This window comes from Erigeron canadensis, chromosome 9, assembly GCF_010389155.1.
Source record: "Erigeron canadensis isolate Cc75 chromosome 9, C_canadensis_v1, whole genome shotgun sequence".
In the NCBI taxonomy this organism is placed as follows: Eukaryota; Viridiplantae; Streptophyta; class Magnoliopsida; order Asterales; family Asteraceae; genus Erigeron; species Erigeron canadensis.
Genome location: NC_057769.1, coordinates 13,939,633 through 13,951,740, shown reverse-complemented (window position 1 = coordinate 13,951,740; position 12,108 = coordinate 13,939,633). Strand labels below are relative to the sequence as shown.

Genomic DNA, 12,108 nt, shown 5'->3' with positions numbered 1-12,108 from the left:
ATTTAGTACTATTACTACTATAATTTATTTAGTTTTTAGCAGAGAAAAAGCATCAACCTCATAATTCTATTACTTCTATGCCAATCAAATAGTCGATGCTTACTTATTGGCCAAATTAAAATCTCTTTTTCCCCAACCTTCGTCGCCATTAAGAGTTTTTTTCCTATTTAAAAAAAATTTCAAGTGGAATGAAAATACTCATTCTCCTTCTCGCTTAAAAAACAATTGTCGATCCCAACTATAACCATGGCCTACAAAAGCTCGTCCCTCAACATTTGCCGGATATATAATCTCATCATTCTTATGAGTATATGGGCGGAGTTAATTACTTACGTATTTAGAAGGACCCATCTTCATGGATCCAATAAAAGGGCATCGTCTTGATGGGTCTCAGTTTTCCTCCAACCCCATGGCATACATGAATTATGAAGTAGATGAGACTTCATTATAGCCTTTATACGAATCGGACCTCCACTATCATCATCACCAAAAAAAACTACGTACCACCTCTAATCCTAGAAAAAAATAAAACCGGCCATATCGCCACCCCTAGACCAAAAAAATGAAAGTTGTTATCATTGAGGAAGCATAACACGTGGAAAACAAACAAGATGAATACCACAAGCACCAGGTGAGAGGCATGGGTTCAGGAGTGGTGTTTTCACCACAAGCCCTCGTTGATGCTAAATGTAGGAGAAATGTGTTTCCGATACAGTAATGAAGACTAATGCATAGCCTAAGCAACGGAAACACATTTCACCCGCATTTATCATCAAAAAGCTAGGAAATGTAGTGATAACACCAGTCCCTCATTCCCATGCCTCTTATACATACTGCTTGTTGTTTCCGATACTGCAATCGGATAACAGAAGGCTTATCTTGTTCGTCTTCCACGTATTTTGCTTTCTCTATGTTATCAACTTTCATTCTTTTGGTCTATGGGTGGTGATGTTTGGTTTTGTTTTTAGGATTAATAGAGGTGATGGTTTTTTTTGGTGATGGGTGGCAGTGAAGGTGGACTTCTTCTTATCAAGGGTGAATGAAGTCTCATCTACATCATAATTCATGTATGCCAATGGTTAGTTGGGTTAATTGAATACATGAGGACAAATATTATCCATTTTGAGGTCTAATTAATGGTGGAGAAGATGGAAGAGGTTTGAAACTTTGAATACATATAAGAGGACAAATAATGACTATTTTCAGCTAGCATATCTAAAAGCAATTAATCGATCAATGTACTAATCGAGTTTTGAATATAATATGAAAAGAAAAATGCCTATTTTCATGTTCTGATGGAGAAGATGAAAGCCTGCCATATACCCATTTTGAGCTTGAAGTCTGAAACAATTGAATCATCAATGCGATGTGAAGCTTACAACCATTTAAAGGCCTTAATTGATGCTCCTGTGTGTTCCTTCTTTCCATGCAAAGAGCTGAGACAGCTAAAAGCGTAAAAGTCTAAAACAAATAAAAATACTAGTAATAAACTATATTAAAACTTTGACTGAAACACAAAAAAATGGATTTCAAAAGAAGCAATGACCACACGTCCACACAAATTAATTAAGTGGAGTTGTGATTTGTTTTTAGGTTTGTAGATGCACACTTACTTAATGCTTATAAAAAGAAGATATAAATGTGAAAAATTTTAATGAAGAAGAAAAGGAGTAAAACTTTTTCCTATATACTTGCGAATTATGTATTGTATGTATATGTATACCCATCATCTACGCATAAATACATGGGTTTAATTATAGAGGTAATAAAAGTTGTATTCATTAAAGAAAAAAAACACTAAAAAGATAGACCTTTTCTAATAAAAAGAACTTAAACCGAAAATTGGTTGGATGAATTGAACTAGAACAACTTGATTGACAAATGAAATCTTCAAATAATTAATACAAAGTTTGTTTTCAACAATCAACATATATCACACTTGTATTTGACTAACATACATTATTGATCATGCAACTATAGAGTTCTTATAAGTATTAAATCTTCCAAGTTCAAAGACATTGAGCATGTTTACAAGCATCATGAACAAGATCCCGATATAAGATGCAAGCATGGCCCCGGATGCTTGGTCGCAAAATCGATCAAAATTGTCACATACTTTGTTCCATCGTGCGTGGGAGTTGCCATCTCTGGCTAATTCCCCCATGAAAGCAACTGCGGTTGCTGCCCCGGATACTATTGCAATTGTGATCTAAAATCATCACCAACAAGAGATTGATATTCATATAGACAAGAAAACTATTCAAATATCATGAACTAATTAATTTATACATTTTGACTACCATAAGACTTGAACTCGAACTCAAATACCGTCAAGCTAAAAGCACTTTATTCCCTTTATATTTCTTTTCTATATAAACATTTTATCAATAAAAAAAAAACGGAGTACTATCATAAACAATCACTCAAATCATATACGATATACGCCCTTCATTTGAGAACTATTCAATAACCATTGTAGGTACGTTACATAATTTTGGAATTATTGGTTTAGGATAAATTTCAAAAATGGAAAACGAAATTTGGTTATGTGAAGCGATCTATCTATATATCAAAATCAAAATTACTGTTAATAGAATTCAAGTCTTATATATTTTCCATCCATATAAAAAAACATTGTTAATGATGACTAGTCTAACTGGTTAGACGCATCTCAGGTTTTACCCAAGGTCTTGAGTTCGATCCTTAGGGATGACAAGTCTTGGAGTTTTTTCCTTCGAATATTTATAACAGCCCTTGGTCAACATCTCATTGTCTATGGTATGTGCAAGACTTCACCATTATATGGTGAGATTTCTCTGACGTTGCATATCGACTGATGTTCGAAAGAAAGAAACGGCCACACCATTCATGTAACTGTCACGTTATCGATGTTTTTATTAATGGTAATTTTGGGATTAAGATCCACTTAAGTTCTTGCAACCTGACTAGTTAAGTTGGAGGATTCTCAACTGTACGTTGTATTAAAATCAAAGGTCATGATTTAAAGATGATCATTCATGATCTTCGATTTTAATTTAACGGTTGAGATCATCTAATTTTATCCCTCGAGTTATTTCAACTAGTATATATGACCAAAGTTTGCGTCTATTTAATTTATGCATCTATCCATATTAAGTTTCGTAATCAATTGATAGCTAGCTGGATATTATACATATACTAAAATAAAATATCCTATATCATTTTGCAAGAAGTTAAACAAATTTAATAATACACCTTAGAATATCATATGACAGAGGTAGATTGAGAATTACCATGTCCAATGCTGCTACGATTACAAACCGTAGGCCTTTGAAATCATTCTTGTGGTTAACAAAAGTCAGTAGTAACATTAGGAGACTATGAAGAGTGGCTAACCCATTAGCTATTACAAACATTCTGCATTAATAATTAGTAACCTTATATTAGTAGCATTAGCATGCATGCATACATGAAGAAGATAGGGAGATGATAACTTCATATGATTTTTTATGGATCCACAACATTTGCTGCAACATAATTATAGAAATATAAAAATTTGAGCTTTTTAATGCAATTTATCAATAAGAAATCGATATGAATATATGATTTTCATCTAATTATTTAACTTTTTTTTAAACGACATTCTATCGATTATATAATATATGCAAGCATTATATTTATATTTATATCTATATTTATGACATATATGTTCTGAAATACTCCGTAGAACTTTAAACTTGAAAAAAAAAAAAAAAAAAAAAAGTAGTATTATATTTAACTTCAGAAAATTAGATCGTAAAAGGAATCAGACACGTGACACGAATAGGATAATTTTGAGGCCGGGCCTTTACAATCTCGGGCCTAAGCAATTATTCATTCACTGATTCACCACCTTAAGGTTATTATGAGGCCGGCCTTTACAATCATGGGCAGTTGGGCCTAAAGCAATTGTTCATTCACTTCACCACCTTATGCTATCTCTAATGGGATTATTGGCCTTAGATGTCCTAGGTGCCTTTAAATATTTTTTTTGTCGTTGAAGCTTATTTAAAATTAAGGATTTTTTAAAGGATGCCCTTACCTAAAAGCATGCCCTTATCTGTCCTTACCTAATATATTTTTGTTTTTAGTTGGAGGTAAAGGATATGTAAGGATGTTTGTAAGGTTGGACATAAAATGATAGGATTTGAAGGATTTATAAAGATGTGTAGAAATTTATAAGGATATAATATGACAGCTCAACGACGGCTAAGCATTGGAAATAGCCTTTAAGAGGTTTTTTTTCCTTCTTCTTTTTAAATCCTATATATTAATTCTAAACAACCCAAATAAAACTAAATAACATCATGCCAAAATATGAACTTTGTTCTTTATCATAAAAGACAATAGGTTAACCCCAAATATTACTAAATAACATCATGCCAACATTCATGTATATCTGTTCATGCAAAGAGGAGAAAGAAAAGCTTACACATTTGCAGGAGTGTGTTGAAACTTGGCCGTGAGAGCGATCTTAACTGGACTATTTCCTATTGTAGCAACCGCGAAAGTGTGTGTTTCTTTGTTAAGAGCCATAACAATTGTAGCAGTAGCTGTTGCAAATAATGCTACAACTCTCAACAATATAATCACTCCTAACCTTCCAATACACTTAACCTTTTCCCCAGTCATGTTGGTATTTAACTTTAGCCAACAATGTAGAAGAAAATGGATATATATAATAGTGACCAATTTTATACAGTGCAATTATATCTATATACTTGCTTACACAAGGACACAAGGTTTATATAATGATGATTTGGATGATGAACTGCATCAATTGCATGTGTAGCAAGTTAAGTATAGTGAAGTAATTTATTCAAGGAGGGTGTGACCAAACACTAGTATATATTGGTGATAGTTGTTAGGAATTCATGTCATCATCAATCACTTGTCTTAGGTGCAAATTGCTCATCTAAAGTTGGAGTTTTGGCCAAGTATAAAACTACGATGGGTTTGTTTTGAAGGAGAGTTTATATTCTAAAAGGACTTAAGCTTCTAGCTTTGTTTGATTGACATATAGAAGCTTATAAAAATAAGTATGACATGCTAAAATACATAATTTCTTTGAAAAGTTTCATGTTGTTTTATTAGGATGTCTTTTAATGTTTTTTCACATTTTTAAACTCCAACTTTAATTAACTACTCCACCAAACATCTTCATAAAAATATAAATTTTAGTTTGCTCTAAAAATAAGCTTCGATTTAAAAATATACTCCACCAAGCGCTCATCTAATTTTACCAAACTTATTCGATACATTAGAAGGATGCTCACAACACGGCATGAAAAATAAATGGAGGCTCTCTACAATGCGATTGAAAAACGTAAGAAGGCGAAGAAGAATATTATTTGATTATAGAAGTTGTATAACATGGATTTATAAATGAAATGATGGTTATTTTATTATTATTATTATTTTTTTTTTTAAAGTGAGTTTCGATTCAAATATGTTAGAGACAATTTTAACCAGATATTTTCTGAACCCCCAACCCCTTCATGGAAAATTTCTTTGAGATGAGAACCTCAAGACTCGAATCTGAGACCTAGCTTGGGTAAACTCACCCCCAGGGCTCACATAGTGGATTTAAAAAATACCCCTTACCATTGAGGTTTAAGCCGTGGTTAATCATTTGAACTTTTTAATATATAATTTTAGCATTTAAGAAATGGTTTATTAAGATAAAAGGCAATAAGATATTCATGTTTACATGGGTGTTAAAGTTAAAGGAAAGTTATTAAATATATAGGGCGCGTTTAGTTCAAGAAAATGTTTTCAAGTTTTCCATTTTTAGTTTTTTAGAAAGTGAAAAGGTTTTTTCATTTCTAAAAAACCCTTGAAAATTTTGAAAACACGTTCAAAATAAAAGATGGAGTTTTCATTTATCCATTTTAGAAAACTAGTTACATGTTCAAATTCACTTGTTTTCTAATTTTAGGTTTCTAAAAGGTTTGGAAAATAGAAAAGTGAAAACAAAAACTAAAAAAAACAGTTTTCTAATTTTTAGTGCAAAAGTTAGAAAAATGAATTTTCATTTTCTAGGAAAACTTTTCTAGAAAAATATAACTTGAACACGTTTCTTGTTTTCTATGTTTTCTTGGAAAATGAAAATGGAAAACATGAGAGTTTTCTTGAACTAAACGCACCCCTAGTGTTTCTATTGACGGTTTCTTTTGATTATTGTTGTTAGTTTTAACTTTTCCCGATTTATAAACCTAAGAAAAAGACATGGATAATATCTATCTTTATCATTATCTTTACTCTCTTATAAAAATAGTCTCTTTTTATTTTAGGTAATTCTATCTTTTAATTATCAAAATTACTCTTGATTTTTATGTTTTGCCCTTAATAAATTATAATTTACACTCTAAACCTTTATTTTAATAATTAACACTTTAAGCCATTATCTTTTAAATTTTTCACTATCACAATTACATTAACTTACACCACTTGACACCGCCACCACCACCAATAGTACCATCACCAACACCACTATACCACCTTCCCCACCACCACCGCTGCATTGCGCGAGTACCATGCTGGTACTAAATTAATAAACAAACTACCCCCCCCCCTTTTCAACTCTCTACATTTAAAATACCGAATATACCTTTAATTTTTAACACAATCCTAACCTACATACTAAATTTACCCAATATATCCCTAAAATATTTTACACTCATATTTATCCAAACTATCTATCTCCTTCATTAATTAATTTAATATTTCCACATAGTATATCTATAATATTTTTAATAAAGTTATTTACAAAAGATACATCCCTTAACCATAAAATAACTACACTACTATTTACGTCAATTACTTTTAGATTAATAACCACATCGTTACCACCACCGCCACTAGCACCACTTGTTGTCACCACCGGCGCCGCATTGTGTGGATACCCATCTCGTCAACCTTAAGAGTTGTTATTATTATCTATTATATGCATAATAGATAATAATATGTAAAACTCTTAAGGTTTACAAAATTTTTATGCATAAAAGTTATTATTATCTATTATATGCATAAAAGTTTTTTATTTTGTCTATTTTGACTTTTTAAGGTTTTTTTTTTTTTTTATCAATTTTGAACTTAACTATTTATGCTATATAATAATTGATAAAAATTCAATTAAATTTTAATATGTTCATGTATAACACAAAAATAGATCAAGTTGAAGAAAAACTTCAAAAAACTGTACAACATTAATATTATTTTTTTTAAAAACACATAACATAGATTATAATTAAGATATATAAAATCTTATTACTCTTGATAAGAAGATAATTTTCATATATAGACATAATAAATATTATACATCTTATTATTACAAATTAACATTTAAAAACTTTTAAAAAGTTTCTAATTAAGGAATTGAAAATCAAAATGTAATTATATATGATGTCATAAATCTATTATAGTAAATAGAAATGACTATTAAGAATTTTCTAATAATACCAAGTAAACTTTTTTTTTAATAGTTAATGATATCATCAAAATTTTCTTAGATTTATATAAGAGGTAAACATGTATGATATATGTAATAATAAGTGACATTAAATATTAAAAAATATATAATAAAAAATGAAATAAATGAGAAATATTTTTGTTTTGGTAGTATATAAATAAAAAAATTAAGAAAGAGAAAGAAATTACATGTAGAGTGTAAAGCGTGAAGATATGTCCTCTAAATAAGTAGTCTATACTTGTTTTGTTAGGAACAAGTAAAACTCGTCCGGCGTGTTGTGACGGGAACAACTTGCATGACAGTAGGTCTCATACGTCGGTAAAATAACTCTATAACAGGCTATAAATACCATATAAAATGCTATACATTGACTGGAAAACAATATATAAAATCCATGCAATTCTTCTATAAGAATGTCATTAGTTTTTTCATTTAAAATAAAAAGAAAAAAGCATTTTGTCCTAGCTTGTTCAAAAGTTTCATTGAGATACTAAGATACCACATCATAGGAAATGTTACACTCAGATGCTACAACAAAAGTTTCATTACCATCTCCGTCGCCACTGTCATCACTAGTAACCGTATTGTACGTGTACCTATGTGGATTATAAAATGAGAAAATTACCTAAATAGTCAAATTTTAATGTGTATATCTTATATTAGACACCCACAAAAATTTTTATCAATTTGGTGAAAGAATTTTTACTATCTAATCGTGCAATTAAGAAACAAAACCAATCAATCAAAACATGACAAGTGTCAATGATGATTCTACACTTATTCTACTTATACTTATGATAAGTGATCACTTCTCATCCTCTTCCCAAAACAATAAAGGTCATAAATGGGTTAGAACAATTAATTTGAAGAAATTACAATCAAGTGAGTTGCAATCAGAGTTCAAGTCAAATGTGAGTGGCAAAGACTACACAAAATTATTTGACAATTGTTGGACTACAATGCTTTAGATGATTCACGTGGTGGTGAGCATTTTCATGGTTAAAACAAACGTAGCCCTTAACCCTTGACTATTATTTATTGAATAAGGCTCTAAAGATGTGAATCTGTATCAAATATGTCGATTTTTACCCACTTTTGATTGGGTATATATATATATATTACATATATAACAATGTAATTCTATAACATATATTTTATAACAATTTTTTTGATATTTTAATATAAGAGCTAGATGTCACCTTTTTATTTTTCTTTTTTTTGTTATTTTTGGGTTTTATTTTTGTGTTGGAACCCAATTCTCGTCCAGCTTTCACTTTTTATGTAAACTTACTAACTCTACTCTATTAACTTTTTAGTTACTCGTCTTTCACTAATGGCTACAGCTTAAGAGTATACTGTTGCATTGCTCCACATTTTATATGACTCGTAAGTCATTAACAATCTGATTGTTCAACTTCAAATTTCCAAATTTCATAAAGCTTTCTTTTTGCTTTTTATGGAATATGAATTTGCAAATGCAGCAAACTTCCATTAATGTCTACTGATTCTAGTTATACAGTTATATTATAGCCAGAGTATAACATCCTAAAATTTCTAAACCAATGAAAATTAACATTTATTATAGTTTTGACATTAAAATAGTTTCTTAATATTTTATTTTTAAACATAGGCTTAATTTGGTTGAAACCTTCATATCCTTTTTTATTTGAAAATAGCGTCGCATAAAGGAGTGTGCCAGCCGCTTCTCTTCATTTTGAATTAATTTTCTTTTTTAACCTATCATGTCATTCTTCTTTCTTCTCAATTCTATTTTTTGATAGAATGTAATCCTAATTCCATCTAAACTAAAGATTTCTTTAAGTAGTAATAATAATAATAATAATAATAACAATAACAATAATCTCCAAGTAAGAAATTTGAAGTTGTGAGATTTTGTGAGTATGTATGTGTTTGACGAAAACTAGAAGAGAAAGGAAGAAAACCAAGTTGTTATTGCATTTCCTATCTAGTGAAATCTCTTAAAGATTAAATGTATTTTACCCTATTCAAATTATTTTGTTATTTGGTTATAGGGTTCTTGAAATGAATTGATTTGGGGATTTTTCATAAAATGGGTCAGTTTGCTTTAATTTAAGTTAGGGTTCTTGAGGTTTAATCAAATTGGGAATTTTTAGTTGAGATGATTATATTGTTATTGGTTTCCCAAATTATCTTTGTTTTGAGTATATTGGCAATGAGTTAAAATATGGATTTTATAATGATAATATTGTTGGTGATTTCTATTGTCAAATAAGAAAGAATGATTTATATGATAATGTGGTGATGGCTTTTTAAGTCAAGAAAGGGAAATATTAATTTTGACTATATTTGAAAATATTATAGAAAATGATGATCTTGTTATTGTTTCTCCAATTTCTACTTGTAATCTTGTATATGGTCATGGAGTTGCATGAATGTTTTTGGATAAAGAGTTGTTGGTGACCTTTATGGTCAAGATAAAAATTTGATAATTTGAAAGTAATAAAATGGAAGGGTCATATTATTGTTGATATAAAATGAGATTTTTAAATGAGCAAACTCAAAGACATTGTGAGTTTTGAAATGGGTTGGGAGTGCTAACGAATGATTGTTGTTATCACTAGACTTAGTTAGTCATGAATGTGATTATAGCCTTATATGAGTCTGTAATTACTTGATAGGTTGAAAGCTTGTTAATTGTGTTCTTGCAGTTATCTTGATATAATTAATTGGTCATGACGGAGGTGAGTATTCTTGCATACCTTTATTTATGCGTTGGGTCGATTACCATATGACGGTGAATTCCGTGTGTGGAAATGGATTTTGCGTTAAGCCCAATTTGAGGCATTGTGATTATGAGGCCTAAGAACCTCTTGAGATATGACATATATGAGGCCTAAGAACCTCTTGATATGTGATTATGAGGCCTAAGAACCTCTTGTGAACGGGACCTAAGAATCTCAAGATTGTAATTGTCTTGTATTTGCTTATATGGATCCATGTAATGCGTTAAAGTACAAAGGTGAGCATGTAGATATGGTACGACGGTGCCATAGGCTAAATGTATTAGTCCTTTGTGCGTTGCCCTCTTTCGTGTGTATAAACGTATGCAAGATTAATCACTAAGCTTTGCTTAGCTTTTAGTTGTTTACACTTTTTATAGGTTGTCTCAGATGATGCAAGATTTAGTGCTTTGAAGATTTATGATGATTTGAATTGTGGAAATGTTAACTTTTGCGGTAAATTTGGTTTGTGCTAGAACCCATAATAGCCCAACCATTGGCTCTTGATATGGTTTTATGTCATTTGTATAAATATAGTAACGGCAAATAGTTGAGTCAAGTTTTGAAATTGTAAGAAATGTGTTTTGTTGCGATGGCCAAATAAATGCATTTTGGCAACTTAGATAAATGATCTGTTTGGTCGTTTGAATATGGAATTGAAGTGTTTGATGAAGTAAAAGTCGCTATATGTTGAGTTATGTGTTTTCAACCATTTTGGTGTTATCGTTCATGTGTTTGAGGTCAAATGATTGTGAAATGGTGATTAAAAGTGTGCAGTAAGAATACAGACGTAAGCATGACTTACCGTGCTCAGCGTCTACAGTATTTTCGTTTTCGTGTCCAGTTTCTGGGAGCACGGACGCAGAGCACGGTCGACCGTGCTTGCGGCCGCAGTTCCCCTGACCTCGGGTAAAATAAATAATTCTAAGCGTCAATCGACATTTTCAAGGTTTGAAACTTATAGGATATGTCTATTATGACATAATAAGGTGTTTCAATTTGTTAAGTTTTGAATTTGAACATTTTAAGTTTTCCACATTATTTTGGCCTAGAATTTTAAGTATGATATTGGTCAAACAAAGTCAATGATTTAAAAAAAAAATTCGAGTTGAGTCCGGTCTTTTCACAAAGCTAGAAATAAATGATGGGCTCCACTTATGAGATTAACAAATATTCGATAGTACATTGTATGTTTAAAAAAAGTAAAAGTTGTAGGATCCCCATGGACATTTGTATGTTTTTCATTGGCTAGTTTTGTTTCTTATTTAAAAGATTAGGTAGTAAGAATTCTTTAGTTATATTGGTAAAAATATTTACCCATTAAAATTTGACATAATTTTCCGTTATAAAGCATTAGTAAGGTACCCGTACAATGCAGCGGTAGTTGTGCCAGCAACGGTGTGGTGGTTGGGCGACTTTTGATGGTGGAGGCGGCATCGAGTGGTGTAGATAATTGAAGTAAAAGTAATTGATGTAAAAGATTAATGGAGATATTTTAATTTAATCATTAATGATATTTTAGATAATTCATCCATAACTTTTAAATAGATGATTGTTTTATTTATTAAATAATATAATATTATAGATTAGGTGTATAGGGGAATTGGGATTAAGATATAAGGATATTTTGGGTATTAAAAATGTTGAATTTCCTAAAATAGTAAATATGCTTTAAAAGGGTTATAGATATTGATATAGATATAGATTAGGGAGGGGATTCGCTTAAGTTATTTTCCTAACTTAAGTCAAGTTGGGGAAATTTTGACCCTTGAATGAAAATCAAGGGCCAAGATTCAAAGAGTACCCTTAATCTTCGATTTTCATATAAGGGTCAAGATTACCCTAATATGACGGTCA

The 12,108-nt window shown here is 30.6% G+C and overlaps 1 protein-coding gene across 1 annotated transcript; it reads right to left on the bottom strand.

Moving 5' to 3' along the window:
- Positions 1-1,884: 1,884 nt before the first annotated feature.
- Positions 1,885-4,653, bottom strand: LOC122580802 (CASP-like protein 1B2). Its single transcript, XM_043752965.1, has 3 exons — positions 4,451-4,653; positions 3,273-3,396; positions 1,885-2,209 (listed from the first exon to the last, which is right to left on the bottom strand). The coding sequence occupies exons 1-3, from the start codon at positions 4,648-4,650 to the stop codon at positions 1,967-1,969; spliced, it is 567 nt and encodes a 188-aa protein (XP_043608900.1). The 5' UTR covers positions 4,651-4,653; the 3' UTR covers positions 1,885-1,966.
- Positions 4,654-12,108: the final 7,455 nt, after the last annotated feature.